Here is a 19277-nt window from a genome sequence, read left to right on the forward strand (position 1 = left end):
AAGAAGTTGTTTGCATTAGTTCAAGGTAAGATGTTAGATTTGATAGAAACAATAAGGGAGCAAAAACAATAATAACAGAATTGAGGGGGTTAACATATAATTAGAAAAAGTTCATCTGGGAATAAATTGTAAAATCTTATATTATGGTGGGCAGGAGGTGCAAATTCTTCGAGTCCAAGAATTTCAAGGGTTTAAGCCTTTAAACCCTAGGCCCTGAAACTTCTTCTCCCTCACTCATTTTCAGGGCACCACCCAACCAAACACTTGACTTCAGTCTGTCGAACTCAGCCACCGGTGACCATGTATCGGACCCTCCTCCGTCATTTTCGCCGCTCCACCTCTACCTCCACCGCCGGGACAGCTCATATTCTATCCCTCAAGAGCCAACACGTCCCGCAAAACCCAAATCAATTGATCGCACTCCGATCCTATGCATTCACTTCCGCCGAAGAAGCCGCGGCAGAGCGCCGTCGGAGAAAGCGCAGGATGCGAATCGAGCCTCCGATGTGGGCCCTCCGCCGCGACCCTCCATCCCATTCCCAGCAGGGTAGTGCCCCGAAAGGTCCTCCGATGCCTGACAGCACCTCAGCCCTAACCGGTCCTCGGCTGAACCTCCACAACCGCGTTCAATCCCTAATTCGCGCCGGGGATCTCGATTCTGCCTCTGCCATAGCTCGCCACGCTGTTTTTTCCAATGTCCGACCCACTGTCTTCACCTGCAACGCCATCATCGCGGCTATGAACCGCGCCGGTCGCTACACTGACTCGAAGAACCTCTTCCAATACTTTTTCAAGCAATCAAGTATTATCCCCAATATTGTCTCGTACAACAATCTTGTCCTTTCCCATTTCGGAAACGGGGACGTTGAGGAGGCAACCAATGTTTATCACCTTATTTACCAGGAAGCCCCTTTTTTGCCCTCGTCCTTTACTTATCGCCACCTTACAAAGGGACTTATTGATGCTGGCCGAATCGATGAGGCCGTCAGTTTCCTCAGGGATATGTTAGCTAAAGGTCAAGGTGCGGACTCGTTAGTGTATAATAATGTAATTTATGGGTTTCTCGAATTGGGCAATTTAGATAGAGCAAATGAATTTTTTGAAGAGTTACAAGAGAGGTGTTTGGTTTATGATGGGGTCGTTAGTGCGACATTTATGGACTGGTTTTTTAAGCAGGGGAGGGAGAAGGAGGCCATGGAGGCGTACAAGTATTTGATGAATAAGCAATTCAGAATGATCCCTGCTACTTGCAATGTGCTTTTGGAGGTATTAGTGAGGCATGGGAAGGAAAAGGAGGCTTGGGATTTGTTTAATAATATGTTGGATAATCATACTCCTCCCACTTTTCAGGCTGTGAATTCGGATACCTTTAATATTATGGTGAATGAGTGTTTTAGGTTAGGGAAGGTTTCGGAGGCCATGGAAGTGTTTAAGAAGGTTGGTAAGGCAGAAAAGTCGAGGCCTTTTGCCATGGACGTGGCGGGGTTTAATAATATGATTGTGAGGTTATGTGAGGTTGAGAAGTTGGAGGAGGCTGAGGGTTATTTTGTGCAGCTGCAGAGTAAGTCTCTGTCACCAGATGTTACGACCTTTAGGACTTTCATTGATGCTTATATTAAGGCGGGCAAGGTGGGTGAAACTTTGGAGAAGTATAGGATGATGGTGGTGGCTGGCCTTAGGGTCATTCCCGCTTATGCTAATAAATGGTTTAGTTTCTTGATTGAAAAAGGGAAAGTGGAGGAGTGCGTGCCTATTCTGATGAAGATGTGTGAGAGAGAACCGAAACCTGATGTTACAACTTTTGAGATTGTGATCAGGGGGCTCTGCGGAGTCGGTGAACTGGAGGCCTGCTCTTATGTGGTAACTCAGATGATTACCTTTGGTGTTGGTGTCACCCCTGCGCTCAAGGAATTTCTGTTGCATGTTTTTGAGAAAGAGGGAAGGCTTGAGGTTATCGAGAGAATTGTAAATGCAAGATTTCCATTTTATCCACCCCCACAGGTGCCAGCATCCCAAATGCCCGGACAGGTGCCAGCATGGCGGGTACCATTAGCAACCCCTCAGTCGGGAATGACATCATTTTCCCTGTCTCCTCAAATTCCAACACAGGTACCTCCTGCAGGCCCACAAAGCCCTTGGCAGTCCTCTGTTTCACCTCAACTGCCCAGCCAAGCGGCAGCAGGTGCTACTCAGATGTCGTGGCAGGCTTCTGCTTCTTCTGAAATGCCAGGACAATCACCGGCAGGGGCATCTCAAATGCCAGTGCAGGCTTCATTTACTGCTCAAGCTCCTAGAGCTGCTCAAGGGCCATGGCGGGCTTCAGTTTCCTCTCACAATCCAGGGCAAACATCTCCAGCAGCTTCTCAAATGCCATGGCAAGCATCATCCGCTGCTCAAACTCAAGCTCCTAGAACGTCAGAAATGCCATGGCAGGCTTCAGTTTATTCTCGAATGCCTGAGCACGCATCATTTCCTTCTCACTCCCCAGGAAACGCCCCAGGAGCTTCTCAAATGCAGTGGCAGCAACCACCCGGAGCTTCTCAGAGGCAATGGCACACATCGTCTCCACAAGCACCAGGAGCTTCTCATGTGCCATGGCAGACTTCATCTTCTCCACAAGCACAAGGAGCTTCTCCGATGACATGGCAGGCATCATCTTCTCCACAAGCACCGGCATCTTCTCAGATGTCACGGCAGACGGCATCTTCTGCACAAGCAACAGGAGCTGCTCAGATGCCATGGCAGACATCATCTTCTCCACAGATGCCTGAACAAGCAGCAGCACCTTCTCAAATGCCAGAACAGGTAGTAACACATCAAATGAGGAAATAAGCAATGCCATCATCTCCAATGATAGAATGAATGGAATTTTCAGAAAGGCAGGTCAGGTGACAGTCAACTGTTAGGTACACAATCCCACTCAAGTCATATCCTTTCTGAGTTGGGCTTCAAACTATACGTCATACATCTATTCTGGTCACAACATTGATAACGTAAATGAGATTAGTTTTGCAACTGAGTGTAGTGTATCAATTTCTTGTCATTATTATAGAGTTATGTGCCAAGTACAAGGCATCTGTTTTATTAGATTTTTTGGTTATTCTGACCTCTTTATGATTAAAAATCTATTCGAGTATTAGCTTTGCAGCCCCACTTCCCCCTCCCTCCACCCCCAAAACCCCAATACACACACACACACACACACCGACTGGGTAAAGTAGTGAAATACCTAAGCCTCCTCAGTGCCAGACAAAGACCTTGCTTGCGACACTCGTAGCCCTCTCGATTAAACAACCGTCATCCCAGAGGATCCTGGAAATATTCAAAGGTGGTGGAATGAGGTCCCAATCTTCAACTGTCAACCTGTATTCACAGGTGACCGTTATATCCATTTTTTATTGCCGGCAAAGTGTTTCCTATGGCTTTCCACTGGGGGTTCATTATCTATGGGCTCCATATCAACCAGGAAATAGGCTTGTCTGTTAAAAGGTTTTATTGATTTGAGTTGTATCTGCTTCTACTCGCTCTATAGATGGATCCATCTTGGGGAAGGGATGTGATCTTTGTGGTTTTTAATTCGTTTGAGATGTCAATTGGCAGCAAAGTTTCCTTAGGTTGAAGCTGTTAAAATGCAGATTTTGTGGATGATTGCCCTTAGTTTGTTATTTTCTCCATTCCCTCCTATTCTGCCTGTCGCAGAGTTGGGATTTGTTTTTTTTTTATTTTATTTGTAGCTCTGGGAAAGAGGGGTAGAGGAGCAGTGATGACTCATGAAGCCACAGAGTAGTTGCTGGTGCTCCAAAACACTATAGTGAAGCCTGAGATTACTCACTTTTACCAAACTGGACAAGTAACTGCAATTAGGTGGAGTGAGTAGCCTCTATCCTTCTTTACTTTCTGCAGGTTCTTACCGAATCATTTTGAGGGAAAAATAGCTGGAGCTATAGGATTGGGTTTACTTATTCTGAGACATTGCTGATGTTGGAGTGACAATCTATACGCCTCTCCTTTTATTTCTCTTCCTATGCTGAGTTAGAAGCTCATTATCAGCTTCCTGGCTCAGCACTCAGCAGCTCCTCCAGTCCCTTTTAGGGAATGAAGTAAAAGATTTATCAGTCTTTTCATTGTCATTTCAATCTGAAGGCTCAGTAAATGCTCATAGCTGCAGTTCTCTGTTGTATTTAGGAAGAACAGTTCTGTGTATATTGGTATATTGCGCCAAAGTTGGCTTACTCAATACTTGATAAATTAATTGCCAAGACGTACATTAACTCCAAGAATTATGCTATTATATTCCTAAATGACAATCATATGGCATGTCAAGGAAATTCAACTATTGCATCTCCTTCTTGTAATTTTTTATAGCTCCAAAGGATCCAAATACCATTTTCTCTTTTCAACTCTTCTTCCGTGGAAGTTGCAAATCTACGTATTCGTGCTCATTCTATTTTAGTTTCTGCATCATATGTGGTTCGGAGATGACATTTTGCTCTTTTTCATGTTAAGGAATTCCTTCAAATCAGGGGCAGAAGCAGTTTTCAATTAATAGGTACCTAAATTGGTGTTTGAATGGGGTGATGGCATTTCCGGTTTCAAAGATGAAGTTTTTGGAGATGCTGGAGAGACTTTTAAAGTGGAAGCTGCGTGAAGGTGAGGTCGAAAGTAGTAAACAACTAGAAGGCTGGATTCGTTGCTTGACATGGATTTGTTTTCCAACCATCATAATGTCAAACCTATATTGGTGAATATTAGAGTAGATAGACTGCTGTCCGTCTCATTGTACCGAAATGAACTTGAGAAAGTTAAATATAGGAGTGAAAATGCTGGAGGAATCTGACTTTCGATAGACATTGAACCTTTTAGAAATCTAGCATAACCTCCCTTGGAATTCTTTTTGTCCGGAATTCACTGTCAGGTTGGAGGTTTATCATGGTCTTGACATATTGTAGTTTGGATTTTGTGTTGGAACAGTGAAGAGAGACCAAAAGCAAGTTCTGAAGTTTTTTTTTACTTCTTCTCCCTTCCCTTCATCAAAGTAGTGAAGTTTTTAAAGTTGGATTAGGAGCTTAAATACTTAATTAAGGTACAAAATCTTACTCTAAACAATATGCAATTTATATGCAACACGAACATAAATTAAATAATGATCTATCTCCTTAATTTTAAGGATTCACATATTTATATCTATCATTTCAACGTGTAATTTTATAACTTACTCACTTTTTAGTAGGTAAGGTAACACAAAGTTACTTCAGATGAACAAAGCCAAAGGGCTATGAGTTCCAACTTATGCTCTCCTACATCAATGATCCAGCAGATCCTGGGCCTGGTTGAGGACCATATCCTCTGCTGGCAAGTTCTGTACATTCAGCAGCCTCTATCAAATGACAAAAATCTGGCAAAATTTCGGCCTAAGCACACGAAAGGGTCTAAGATAAAAGTTCTAAACATCACAACTAGAAACTCTACATAAGCCACAACTCTCAATATCTCATCACTTCCGAACTGAGATTCAATAAAGGCTCCAAAGCATCGGGAGTAAATTTTCGTGCAAAGAGGTAACAAACATTTGTCGTACTTTTTAAATTGTAAGAACATGCTGTCCCGTTGTTCCTTATTGATCGAATAAAGCCTTCCGTAACATTAACTGCAGTAAACGTCCCAGGATGTGGTGCAATTACAGACCAATCAACATAAGTCACCGTTCGGTTTGCATTCATGGCTCCATAAAACTTGTGAAGGAATGTTGGGAGGTAGTGCTCATCTGGATAACAAGAAGGCCTGCAATGTTTCTTAAAGATTGAGTAGTATTTTGTTTCTGCTACAACAATAGCAGCCAAGTAGCGGTTAAGCTCAAACCACTGGGACCCTTTTCTCCAATCTGCAAGCCTAATACCTGGCTGCATCCGACGGCTGTAACGGCCACGGCCATAACGAGAGGGATCATCATATGACTGAACAAAACTATGCATGGACCCAGTAAGGTATCTGTAGACAGCTGGGAAATTATACACAGGGATACAACTCTCAGAGAGAAGAACAAAACGTTCGTTGGAAAAGTCAAGCAATGCATTGGCTAAAAGCCGTTTTTCTGCATCAACGAGGGATACTGTTCCCCATTCAACACGCTGCAAAGGAAGAAAATATAATGCTCAGGAAATGAAACAGCAAAGAGACTGGAGTTATGCAGCTGTATAATTATTTGAAGATACGAGCTCCATCATCTTATGTTTTACCAGATTTGTTTGCAAATTTCTGCTTAACCATGAAGCATACTATGAACTGTGTCAATACTAAAGAGGCTATGGCAGAGGAAGTGACGTTGCCAAAAAAATTCAAATAAAATTCACCGACCGACAAAAGTTCATGAACAGAAAGGAAATTCCAAAGGAGCACAAAGACTAGAAGACAGTGTAGTTATGACTAAAATATGAAAGAAACAATTGAAGGAAAAAGACCAAATACTTGTAATGGCAGTAAGATCTAATTAAAAACTCACAAAAAATGCACAATTTAGTACGTTCTAAATAGGATACCAGGTACCAACTCATATGTGCTGCAGTATCCTAAAAAGACGATATTTACAAGAACTTGGCTAGATTATGGCAGGGAACCTTAGGAGAGTCGCCAACTCCAACTACCATCCACGTACGTTCCATACTAGATCAAGCAAACTGCCCACCGTAACTCTTGTAAGTTCCTGACAGTCTATCTTTCTAATTGAATAACAAATTAAAAGGCAATTGATAAGCTATTCCACGGCAAACTGCCCACTGTACCTCCTGTACGTTCTTGATAGTCTATCTTTCTAACCGAGTACCAAATTAGAAGGCAATTTATAAGCTATTTCATCCAGGGATTTCCTGTTGAAGTTGCCAAGTTAACCTAAAAAATTACGATTAAATATGCAAGGGTAGTGTTGCGCACAACTGATAACCTTTAAAAGTGCAATAGTCATAAGATGCTTACACAGGGCGTTAACCATCAAAAGAGGAGTAAAAAACAGATAACGGTCACAACATCCATGATGCAGCACAAAACATCTTCATCTGGCAGTTTTAGTGTCAAAAATAAGAATGTAACATAAGGCTCACAACTAGATGATCCACAGAATACCAGATGGGTAGCCAAAAAATCCTTAAACAAAGCACAGAATAGGTTTAGAAATGCCTCTTTCATTTCTTCTTCCCCCTTGTTTTCTGCATACAGAGTTACTCTATCAAATGACAGAATTCCTATATCCTTATACTCGCCAACTTGAACGCTAGTGGAGAAATCCACACCCCATAGAAAATGTCTATTTGAGGTAACCTTCCCCACCCATAATTAGGGTAAGAAATCGTGAAGCAGATAGAGAAATAGCCATATTCACATTCTCTTTGTTCTAAAAGCATTCTCAGAATTATATTTCTTCATGTAAGAGCTGTTTCATGCATAAGTACGCACCACATCAAATCAATGCATTGTTTTCCAGCTAATTACATCACATAGACAAGCGTCGTCGTATTTACCACAACATACATCTGACAATTTTAGCATCTTTCATTGTAAAGGCTATGTGAAATTACCAGGAAGTTTATCTTAGGAATAACAAGACTCTAAAGCCCTAAGCACATTTGCAAAATCAATGGCATCTACCCATTGTTCCAACACTCTGCTTGTCAAATATCAAATTATTGATTCAAAACTATTTCAGCAATACACTAAGCATAAGGGCTGCAGTAGATGCCAGTATGAGTTTAGATCTTTAAAAAAGCCTGTAGTTGACCCTTATCACTTATTTTAAATACTTCCATAACATTCGACCAAGTTATTCAACAAGTTCAAGCCTCAAATTTGAAGAAGGAAGTTCCAGAGCTCAATACAATTAGTCTTAACCAGGATAACCTGCCATGCACTGCACATAATCATAATGTCAAGCTCTTGTATTAATTGCAAATTGTTCTCATCACTTAAATTCCCCCGTGTTTCATAACAAATTTCATCAATATCCTCGCTTTATGTAATTAGTGGTACCTGAATTAACAGAAAACCATAGTCATTAATGAGCAGAACCATAGTTTCGGCCAAGACCTTGCTTCAAAGACTTTCAGGCTGCACTATATGAAACTTGAAGCAGAGTCCACAGAGAGTTGATCTTACATTGAGCTCAGCTCAACGGTATGGAGCTTGGTATCAACATCAAGTTTGAGCTCAAATTATCCCCACCGACAGTATGAGTATGCGACTCTCTTGTGACAAAATACCATCATTTTCACAATGGAAACATCATGAAGAAGGTGTACCACTTCATAACCAAATGGTAGAACAATATACATCTTAAAGTTAGATATGCTTCTAAACCAACCCCCCACCCCAACAACACGAAAAAAAATAAAAGAGATTAGCGGCATATTTAAGGTTAAAGCAATTCATTCACCACATTCACAGCTTGATATGCAGAGATTAGGCTTGCAGCTGTTTGTCTAATAAAGGAGCTTGATATACTTGGGCAAGCTATACGCTCAGCATTGCACATTCATATACTGCTCTAAAAAGCACCCAAACCAGTAAGGCATTCAATCATCCCCACAGAGAATTCAAAATTTATTAACAGTAGACCTAGGATTCACACTTGGGCAAGCGAGCAATCAGCATATCAAGCTAAACTCAAGATGAAATATGTAGACTCAAGACTTACTTTGGACAAGCATAAAAGCAACATATCATAAGATTTTGAAAAGTGAACCAATATGTCAAAATGCTCTTCGGCAAAGATATTTTTCAAAGTTTTGCAAAAGGAATGGCTATCAATGAGGCAAGACTAACTGACTCCAACTTGATTTAATTTATCTACTGACTCAACTTGATCAAACTTCTGTTGATTCTGCTAGTTAGAAGAATCATTAGAAAGATCGGATTAAAACCAACATGTAGTTCATCGAAATAGACTCTTTTCCAACTTAAGGAGGCGAAAAAAAATTTGTTTGCTCAAGAACAATTAAATTATTAAGTGGCCGCCTTTAAGGAAACTTCCGAGAATTTCCATGGTGCAGACTCAAAACAAGTTCATTCGTAGTGCGCCATTCTGCCTTTTCAAAATTTCATCTCTTTTGAGTTAACTATATATTACAATATAAATAAGAAACTTCAGCATCTAATCAATCAGCATAAACATTTTCTTCAGCTGTCCTTCTACACTGTAGTTTAAATCTTTATAAAATTGAATTTCTTCCCTATGTCGCATGATTAGCTAAGTCCTAGACTCCATTACTACGTATAATTAACATTCAGTTGAACAAGTATGGTAAAACTCACAAGGTGAGTTCAAAGAGACATCCTATACTAATCAGTTGTTTTAATTAGGTTTCACAATGGTAAACTGCATCTAGTCATGCGCTACGGCCCAGTTTGGGGTTGCAGTGGCTTATGAAGAAGCATTTCTGACACAAGTGCTTTTAACTAAAGTGCTTTTACATTACCAAAAGCTGCGCTACTTAAGGGAAATTAGTTTCCAAACACCCTAGAAGTACTTTGTGTACTTAAAAGTGCTTTTTCTGTAACCGCACCGCAACCCCACATGGGGTCTACATCTGAAACTAAACAAATGTCTTGAGGGAAGATGTTCAAAACTTATGGAGCATAAATTAAGAAGAACATTCTATTGAATCTCAGAAATTCACATACTAACACCTTCAAACCAAGCAGAATGTTTGGTATAGAAGTGCATTTACTTATACTACACCTTGAAAGTAATGTGTCTGAAACAATAAATTTCCTGTCCTATTCACCCATGTATACTCACAAATTTCATTAGGTACTTAACCTACTAAAAAAAGGGTTCCTATATACCAACATAAACACAAGTAGGGAAAAAAAATTACCATATCTCATAATTCATGTTATAAACATAGATTACATGAGTAACCGATAAGAAACTATCAAGTCAAGAGAACAATACCCGACTTGGAATCTGTCGTCTGTAGAAAACTGAGGAATTAGGCACATTGAGCTGGAACCCCGGTTGAGCGTGCACATAAATTGAGTACTTCTTTTTATCCTCTCCTTTAAAAAACCTCTCCCACAACGGCAAAAGCGGCAATGGCCCTCTAGTCAAGAACATAAAAGCTACCTTTGGAACTCTATTAAATGGGAACTCCTCCTTCTTAGGCACCAATGAAGCCCTCCAAAACAACTCCTCATCAGACAAACCATGAGTCAAATTCTTAGGCCTGATAAAACTTTTCATGCTCAAACAATCCTCTGTTTCACAAGTGTTAATCACAATTGTGCAATTTCTATCATCAAACACCGGAGCCCTATTGGTATAAAATTGCTGGATTCTAAAGTAGCTATCAATGTGGGAACTTGAAACCAGCCCGATCACTACCCCTACTACAAAAATGATCAAAACTGAAATAACCCTTAATAGACTTACTGATGAATCTTTCACCGATGCTGTAGTTGCTAACCTATTCTCTACATCATCCTTCTCTCCTCGGCTCTTCTGCATCGCCATTTCACCCCTTAAAGTTACAATCTTTTCCCCTTTTTCTCCACCGGTCTTCCCACCTCAGTTCAACTAGATGAGAAAATCCAAAGGGATCATGAGAACTTTTATAAGCTCAAAAGGATTGGTCACAAAAGTGAAGAAAAGTTGAAAATCTTGAAAATACGAAGATACGGAAAATTTTTTAAATTTGGATGCTTAGAATTTAAAAACTGTCAGTTTTGTTCTGATATGCAAAACAAAGAGATTCAGGGGCTCGTTCCAAATTCGTAAAGAGAGCTTTTTCAAGATTTTAGATTCGGAGTTCCAAGCAGCGGAAAGGGTAGCTGAAAAAGTGGATCAATTCTCAGAAAAGCATATTAGTAAATTATTTATGGAGATGCTGTAGAAGAAAGAGCATTCTTTTTATTCTTTTTTTCTTCTTCTCAGTACGTGGGAAAGATCAAAATGCTCAAGGAGATGTTGGTTTTGGGATGTTAACGAGATGTTTGAAACGCAATTTTAAAATCTTATACTAGTGCTAAATATAGTGCTAGTAGTTTTCGTTTCAATTTAGGAATCTTACTCGTTAGCTTGTCCTTTTCACATGCCACGAGTTAGGTTCAATGTAGTAATTAACCTCTTCTCTATTTTCAACTTTTATTTTTTTTTTTGAGGGGACTTTTATTTATTGCAACACCAAGCGTCATATCTCGGACCTTACATATCCACAGTTTACCTAATCTTTATTACATATAATTAGTAAGTATTAGGTTATAAAATCACCTCTAATGAGTAGCTTTTCGTGAAAATTTTGGGTTTAGTCTTCGAACATTGAAACGTCAATTTTGAATAAATAGTACCGACTAAAAAATAAGCAATGAATTTGTACGATAGATATTCACTGAGTGCTCCTCAAGTACGGTGATCACTCACGTGTTTACATTTTTTTTTTTTTTTTTAAAAATGTAAGACTAAATTGTGAAAAGGTGTAAATGCGTTTTGAATGGGAAGTGAGAAATCGTAAATAATTTAACTTATGCAAATACTGGCTAATTAAACATTAGTGGGATGACGTGATTCTGCTTTCTTGATCTGTTGGTGGGAGCATTCAATGGGTCTGGATTGTATAATGAATGCTGTGTTTCTGTTTATCTGATTGTGTTGGATTTTTTAGCAGCCAATTTTGATAGAGACTTCCAAGAAACTGACTTGAGGAAGCTTCCTTTTCCCCTTGTATGGTGGATTTTGGTTGGAAAAATTTATGGCCTTGCAAAAGAGTTCATTTTTTCCCCCAAAATGGCACAAACGTACCTGGCTGTAAATGAATTGTTTTGATTTCACGTCACAAATTCACAAAGACAGATTATGAACATGCCAAACTCGGATTGGAAGTATTATGATGATAATTCTTGTTATTGACACATAATAAAAAAAGGGTTTATATTTATGTTGAGAATAGATGGCTAATTCGGTCAACATGCTTGAATTGCTCAAGACTATTCCTCAATTTGCTTTTTTTTTTTTTCCTTTTTTTAATAGAATAAGTTGGTCAGGCCGACCAACATAAAGTCTATTCCATTTTGCATTATGATGAACTTGAACTTTGATAGTTTAGCAAATATAGCTGTCATTTCACTGGTACACTACTGTATTTAGCATATCTTCTAGTTTTAGCTCCTCCACCTCAATTATTTGGATTAATTTTTGAACATTAGTGGAAATGTATCTTTTAGGCTAAGGAAGGCAGGAAATTAGAAACATGGCAATGCAAATTTGATTTCCTGGCTTGCATTCTATACATGCTGAGTTGCATCAATGCACCTTGTAGAGGCGGGCCTAATATCAATAAAGCTGCCAAAAAAGAAAGAAAGAAAGAAAAATCCCTTCAATGCTGATTCTTTCTTGGAAGATGAGTATGCTTGAGCCTTTCTCAATTCATGAAGCAGAACAAGAGCATCTGCAGATTAATTTGCGTCCCCAGAAGCTCTTCTAATCTTGTTGTAGAGATATGATGAGGAACCTCCAATCAAATAATGGATATGCATATCAGTGAGTACATGTTATTCATCGCCAAGATATATCAGTTTAAGGAGGATCGGACTGATATCTACTTCTACTTCCAAGAATGAAGTCAGCAGGATGAAGCACCTTTTGTTTTTCAGAATATGGAAAGAAAGAATAAGCAAGTCACAACTAAGGCCGCAAGCAAATCAAACTGCTCGCAAACGGCTCGATCGAAGTTTGACTTGATCTCGATCTAACCAAGTTGAGCTATCGAACTCGAGTTGCGTAGGGAGAAACTCAACACGTTATCTCACAAGTTGGATAGAATATATATATATTATTTTAATAGTAAAATTATATATATTCCTAATATTTTTATTATTTATTAAAGAAACATGATTATCTTATTCATTTTTAAAAATATAAAATAATTATTTTATTTATTTTTTTAGAACTCGAGTAGACTCGACTCTGAACTCGACTAAGATCCAATTTGAGATCGTGTTTCAACTCGAATTTTACATTGAAAACTTGTTGAATTCGAGCTCGAGTTCGAACTTGGTAAAATTGAGTCGAGACTCAGATCGATTAGGCCAAATCTCGATTCAATTCTATTTATTAGTCACAACAAAAATAAGAAACCGAAAGGGTTGTGTATAGCCTTGGTGATAATGTGGAGAACCCTAATAAAATCAGCTTCCCTACATTTTCCTCTCTTCCTTTACTTACTTTGTTCAATTATTCTTCAGTTCATGAAGTTGTGGATAGGATGAGTTTAATACACCACCGCCAACTCCCCCCGGCCCAAAAAAAAAAACACTTGTATTGAACTATGGGACTCTGTAATTTTTACTATCTAACTGAAATTTAATTCATCTTTAACTACGTTAATTGAGAGCAAGTATTGACCCGTTGGTAATCAATTTGAGTAGTAGGCAAGGAAAATCATAAAAAAATGCCGTAGGAAAATTTAAGGGGAACACGCATGGTCAGCAAGATGAGGCGGTGGAGTCAGTTGTGCTACATTCACAACTGATTCAGCGTCCCACATCGACTTGAGACAGAGGAGAGGAGGCAAGAGGAGAAGCATAAAAGAGGTCGGAGGAGGAATGGGCTACATACTTACCTGGACGGGGTCAATGGGTGATCAAGAAGGCCCATGGCCTAGGTTGGTGACCTCCATTGCACTTCGGAGGGGTGCCCGCCTAAGGTCTACCCAAGTGGTGGAGCCTACGTCATAATTTGTGGCAGTGGGGGCCTGCGTTCGCGCGGCCCCTACCCAAATGTAGTCCAAGTTTTGGCTTCCCTTTGGTGCTAATCCAAATAATGGATTTGAAATTAATAGAATGGCCGAGCCTTCCCTCATTCGAGGTTAAAGCTATGCAAGGGGTTAATAAAATTTATGATCTCTTTCTCTAAAGTTATTTGACTTTTATTTATGGTTGTTTGGATTGTAGTTTATTAATTTTTATTTATTTACATTATCAACATATTTTTTAATAATTTTTTTATTTTACATATATTACATAAAAAAATGTTATAATATTTCTTTAAAAAAAATTATTTCAAATAATCTACTATTTAAATGCACTTTATATTTCATGCTAAATTTAAATTTTAAAATTTTTAGGATAATTTTGAAAATAAATTCACTGGCATCATCATTAAGCAACTATTCTTAAAAAGAGTTGAAATGCAAAACAACTATTCCCAGGAGGAATTGCAATCCCAAAATGTGAGAAATAATTTCAGACTGAATAATAGAAACGGTACACGTCTTTTTGATGGGGGAAAGAAAAACTAGTACTTTTTTTTTTTTTTTGAAGAACCCTTTGACTACAAAATTTTTCATTGGATCCTATAACCAACTAATTCAACACGTCCCAGAGTTAGCCTCAGCAAATTGATTTTGCCACAATCCGCAGCCCAGGACCAAGACAAATGATCATGGATCCTGGATAGAGTTTGGAGCCCAATGGGCTGAGACTTACAAGTGCCTATTCTTGACTGTCTGTAACATTGTGCTTTAGGTGAAGTATTATTTGGGAAATTCAGATGATTAGAAAATTAGGTAAAGTCTGGTTTCCAAAAAAAAGAGGTAAAGTTCATTACAACACCATTTTCCTTTGTGTTTGTTTGATGAGAATATTCTAGAGGCTTTCTTTTTCTTATTATTATTATTTTTTTTTTTGTAGTAGTGGAATGGTGGGATTTAAAAAATGGGAAGGGGACAGGGCAGTAAGAATTCATAACATCTACGTTATGAAATTAGAACATTCTAGAGATGTTTTCTGTCAAAATTCAATAAATTTGTGTTCCATAAAACGGAAGCGAAGCGAGTGACCAAACAAATGAGCAAATTATCCTAAATGGGCAAAATAGCTGTGTTTACGAAATTGTGATGCATGAGATTATCCTAATTCCTGACTTAAATTTGTACCTTAGAGTCTTAAAATTAAGGTACCACTTATTCGTTTCTTATTTATTTCAAAATGTAGCAAAAAGTCGGCCCCAAACAACTTTCTTGTTACATAGGTCAATATCAGTAGTAAGGGACAAACATTTACCCTTTTTTTCCCCAAATGTCGAGTTGGATATAATTTTGAAAATAAAAAAAAGTAAAGAATTATGTAAGCTTAAACAAATGAATCCCGTAAACAAACTCCATATTTAATTTGCACGCAGAAGGAACCACTGTGTTAAGCTTTGTCAACAAGAAGAAGAAGAAAAAGAAGTGAGATCCCTCAATACTATATACCCCCATGAAAGAGATGGGAGAAATATAGTAATATACTGAATCTATAGGCCTTACACGCATTTTCCTTAGGACAATGACTTGAAAACTAAACACAAGTTCCTCCAAAAAAATAAAACAAAAAACGCGAGTTTACGTGGAAGCGGAACCATTGGTGGAAGATTAGCCGGTGGCGCATGGACAGAAGTCTCAATCTTTTAGTTAGGCCACAGAAGCTGTTACCTTGTACCACCTGGCGTACTGGCCACGTTAAGCATATTGACTCGTCACTCGTGCATATAATTTACTATCCGTTTGAATTGACCATTTTTTAAAAAAAAAAAAATTTCAAACATAATGTTACAGTAATACACAATAATTTAAAAAATATTTCATCTATATAATATATCAAATATTTTAAAAAAATTTATAGTATAAATTTTTTATATACATTATTACAGTAAAATTTTTTAAAAACATCTCCAAAAAACAATTAATGAGCTTCCGGCGAGAAAAGTGCAAGGAGTAGTTGGATTAATCTAAAAGCAAAACTTTGATAAAAAATGTGGTCAAACTCGATGGCCGGTGAATTAGGAGAAGATTTTGGAGGACCAATAATTAATAGTGAGTTTATTAATTATCTCTATATTCCTAATCCTTTGATGATAAGTTATATTATATATTGAAAGTCTACTAGTTAACTCCAAACGCGAGATACCTACAAGCCTGAGGATGTTGCAATCAAGGGTCCAACCTCATTCAAAGGAGTATCTTCATATTATGGATAAATCTTATATGTACTGACAAATATATACTATTACTGTTAGATTCATGATACATGTGTAAAAGTTGAATTTTAAATTTTAATTTTATGTAATTGTCCTTCATTCAAGATTGATAGTGTACAAAAGATTAATCATTATATTATTGGGTAATTACTAAAAGAATTACTCATTGTAAACATGATTTTATTTTTATTTGTTATAAAGCTAATCTCACCTCAAACTTGGTATCTAAAAGTAATTAACAGGATAATGTGATGTTTTCGGTTGATTTTGTCTTCTGATTATAAAATTTTGAGTGACAAAAAAGTTTAAACCTATTAGTTGTTGCTGATTCTGATTATTCTCTATAATTAATTTTTATCATCAGATTTTGTAGAAGAAGGACTAAGCTTAGTTAAATCAAGTCGGTTAATTTTCATAACACACAAAGCAAGTAATGTTGACTTACCAAATGAAGTAAAGCATGAAGTTTTTTCTATATCATCAACTGCAAAGCATGAAGGTTGTTGGTATTCTAGTTTCACCTATTTGTCTTCTATATGCTATTTCAGCAACAATACAAAAAAAAAAAAAGATAAAGAAAAAGTACAAGTAGGAGTGGTAATTGGGACAGATGTCCGTGGGGGGAATTTTTCCCCTGTTTAGAAACGAGGCGGGGGTGGGGGATTCCCTGTCCCTCCACCCGTTAAAAAAATAATAAATAAATATATGTATGTATATAATTAGTTATATGTATTATATAATGGATATTAGTATATGTAATATAATTGATAATAATAATTATATATGTCTACTACTAGAAATTATTAATTAGTTATACTAAATTAACTAATACATTTATACTAAATTTCTAATTACACTCAACACAGTAACACTTTTTTCCTCAAAAAAAAAATAAAAATGACTTGATAATTATATGTGTGTCGAAAGTGAAAATTTAACAACTTTAGTTATATTTGTTTCATGATGTTGGATTGTATTCAAATAATTTTTGTTTGATTGTTTTTATGGGTTTCAATTGTGAAATTACAATTGATAATAAATTGATGATATGTTGATATTTTAATACTTGATTATTTGCTAAAATTTAACTATAAAAAAAAAGTATATAACAACTTTTTATTAACTCCGCGTGAACACCTACAGGAGAAGCAGGGCGGGGCGAGAGGAGCGGGGGATGGGGGAAATTAGTGGGCAGCAGGACATATTCGCCCCGTTGCCATCCCTAAGTACAGGTACCAGCCACCCCGATCACCTATATGAGATGCACCATGCGTGTGATTGAAATGTATAAGGATTTCTGATTGGTTTTATGAAATTGTCACCAACTATTTTTGTTATGCAAAGGTATCCATTTTGTCCGATAGCGGTTCAATCTTATTCGAATTTTCTATTAATTTCTTTGACTCCACCCCTTTTAGTGTAAAGTTACAGTGCGTGTATAATAGGATTTATAATGTCCGGAAAAAAAAAAACTATTTCTGTCCCGCAAGGGCCGCAACTTCGTTTTCAAGAATTAAAGCTAACATGGAGTCATGGACATGAGCAGGGCGTATAGGATGGCCGTGCACGTTACCATCAAGAAAAAGGGGGGCTGCGTTAGACACCGTCCATAGATCATTTGACTTTTCAGATTTGAGATGAACATTCATGGTTCACCTTACTTTATTAATTACTGCGATGGAATTTTATGGTCAACGTTTGGGCCATAGAGTTGTTAGCCTCTCATTTTATCCATAAGTGATAAGTCATTCAATCTGTATACAACTATTTACTTTTCTCTCACATATGCACATTTAGAGCTGGTTTAGATTATTATTTTTAGGAGTTTTTGTAGAAAAATATATGATAATAATTTGATATGTATGAGATAAAAATTTGATTGAAAAATATATTGGCAGAAAAAATTTTTGATTAAAAAATATGCTCGTAGAAATCTTGAACCTAAAATATTTGTGGAGGTAATGGTTTACAAATGTTGATAATAAATTCATACAGGCCAACAGGGTTGTCTAATTTATCAGCTCCATGGATGACCATCCTAGATCACAGCAATGACAAATTCTCTTATATATACAAGAATAACTAGTCCAAACTTCAATATATGTTGGGGTTGGATTGTGATTGTCTGCTGTTGAATCTTCTTCAACCACATACAACAATTATGGGCGAACTTGATTGGCTAGCTCGTGGATAATTTTCTCCGATCCGGGCCACTTCGGGTAGGAATTTTCCATAAAAAAAATGTATGCGCTTTCGATATAAACATATTTTTTAGTCACATTTTACGTCATACATATCAAATCAATACAATATATTTTCTACAAAAACTCAAAAAAATTACAATTCATACACGACCTAAATTTGGGCGTTTTTCATTATCATTTCGAGAAAAAAAAGGTTTGAACATCTCAAATCAGGTCAACGGTCGCACAGCCGCATCTCAATTTGGGCCACTTTTGTCTTTTTCATCCTTTATTAATTTTTACAATTGCTTCTCATAGCAATGCAAAAAACAAAATATAGTAATGGCAACGGGCCATAGTGGGATAATAAATTAAATATGGCCCATTGACGATCCCAGATTACGACAATGACAAATTCTCTACTCATTCGCTCGCGTCGCTTGCTTGATTCTTTTAACTGCTTGAATGAACAGCAATTTTGATAGAATATTATTTAAAATAATTATGATAATATTTTTTATAATATAATATATATGAGATAAAAAAATATATTTCGAATGACGGTCGGGGTCGAGTTTTGACACCTTACAAATAAAGTTTACTCCTATTTTTTTTTTTTAACTATCTATTAATGGCTGCAATAATGTTAACAGATCATATAATTAATAGCTGGATTGTTCGGTGGACGTGACACGCAACTCCCGCTGTGCCGTGCCGCCATCTCTAAAGGATTTCATGCAGTATCTACTCACTGCTCAATCAAGAAATCACTGCCGTCTAATGAAAATAGACAACCACATGTTGGCATTAATAATTATGGTTGTGAGCAATGTTTTCCCTCCACATTTAATTTGGGTGCGTTTAGTAAAACTCAATTCTGAAGTTTTTTTTTTTTTTTTTTTTTTTTTTAGCTTAACGGCACATCTAGCCTAGTGTAACCTACTCCTATTCCTAAGGGGAGGGGAAACCTACTCTATGAGATGGCCCAACTGAGCCGGGGGAACCTGATGGGGACTGAACCACCATCAGACCAGACGGGTGCACCACACACCCGTATGGATTTATTACAAACCTCATATTGAGGGACATTGATGGGA

General features: G+C 37.5%; 2 protein-coding genes and 1 non-coding gene across 6 annotated transcripts; 2 read left to right on the top strand and 1 right to left on the bottom strand.

Moving 5' to 3' along the window:
- Positions 1 to 171: 171 nt before the first annotated feature.
- Positions 172 to 5010, top strand: LOC113731946 (pentatricopeptide repeat-containing protein At1g10270). 4 transcript variants are annotated; one of them, XM_072079895.1, is made up of 3 exons: positions 172 to 3375; positions 3735 to 3869; positions 4507 to 5010. In XM_072079895.1, exon 1 carries the CDS (start codon positions 301 to 303, stop codon positions 2830 to 2832), a length of 2532 nt encoding a protein of 843 aa, XP_071935996.1. In that variant the 5' UTR covers positions 172 to 300; the 3' UTR covers positions 2833 to 3375; positions 3735 to 3869; positions 4507 to 5010. The 4 variants fall into 4 exon arrangements, with proteins under 4 accessions (XP_071935996.1, XP_027113293.2, XP_027113295.2 ...); XM_027257492.2 differs by lacking the exon at positions 3735 to 3869; XM_027257494.2 differs by lacking the exon at positions 3735 to 3869 and having other exon boundaries at positions 172 to 2906.
- Positions 5011 to 5250: 240 nt separating this feature from the next.
- LOC140036871 (glycosyltransferase BC10-like) lies at positions 5251 to 11026 on the bottom strand. Its single transcript, XM_072079897.1, has 2 exons — positions 9941 to 11026; positions 5251 to 6128 (listed from the first exon to the last, which is right to left on the bottom strand). The coding sequence occupies exons 1-2, from the start codon at positions 10496 to 10498 to the stop codon at positions 5484 to 5486; spliced, it is 1203 nt and encodes a 400-aa protein (XP_071935998.1). The 5' UTR covers positions 10499 to 11026; the 3' UTR covers positions 5251 to 5483.
- Positions 11027 to 13593: 2567 nt separating this feature from the next.
- Positions 13594 to 13754, top strand: LOC140037426 (U1 spliceosomal RNA). Its single transcript, XR_011841331.1, has one exon. It is a non-coding gene; the product is annotated as a U1 spliceosomal RNA (small nuclear RNA).
- Positions 13755 to 19277: the final 5523 nt, after the last annotated feature.

This window comes from Coffea arabica, chromosome 2e (assembly GCF_036785885.1).
Source record: "Coffea arabica cultivar ET-39 chromosome 2e, Coffea Arabica ET-39 HiFi, whole genome shotgun sequence".
In the NCBI taxonomy this organism is placed as follows: Eukaryota; Viridiplantae; Streptophyta; class Magnoliopsida; order Gentianales; family Rubiaceae; genus Coffea; species Coffea arabica.

Excerpts from the sequence above, each read along its gene's own strand:
- LOC113731946 (XM_072079895.1), top strand. The coding sequence starts at position 301 with ATGTATCGGACCCTCCTCCGTCATTTTCGCCGCTCCACCTCTACCTCC.
- LOC140036871 (XM_072079897.1), bottom strand. The coding sequence starts at position 10,498 with ATGGCGATGCAGAAGAGCCGAGGAGAGAAGGATGATGTAGAGAATAGG. Across the intron at positions 6,129-9,940 it reads GACGACAGATTCCAAGTCGG|CGTGTTGAATGGGGAACAGT; the intron begins GTATTGTTCTCT and ends CTTCCTTTGCAG.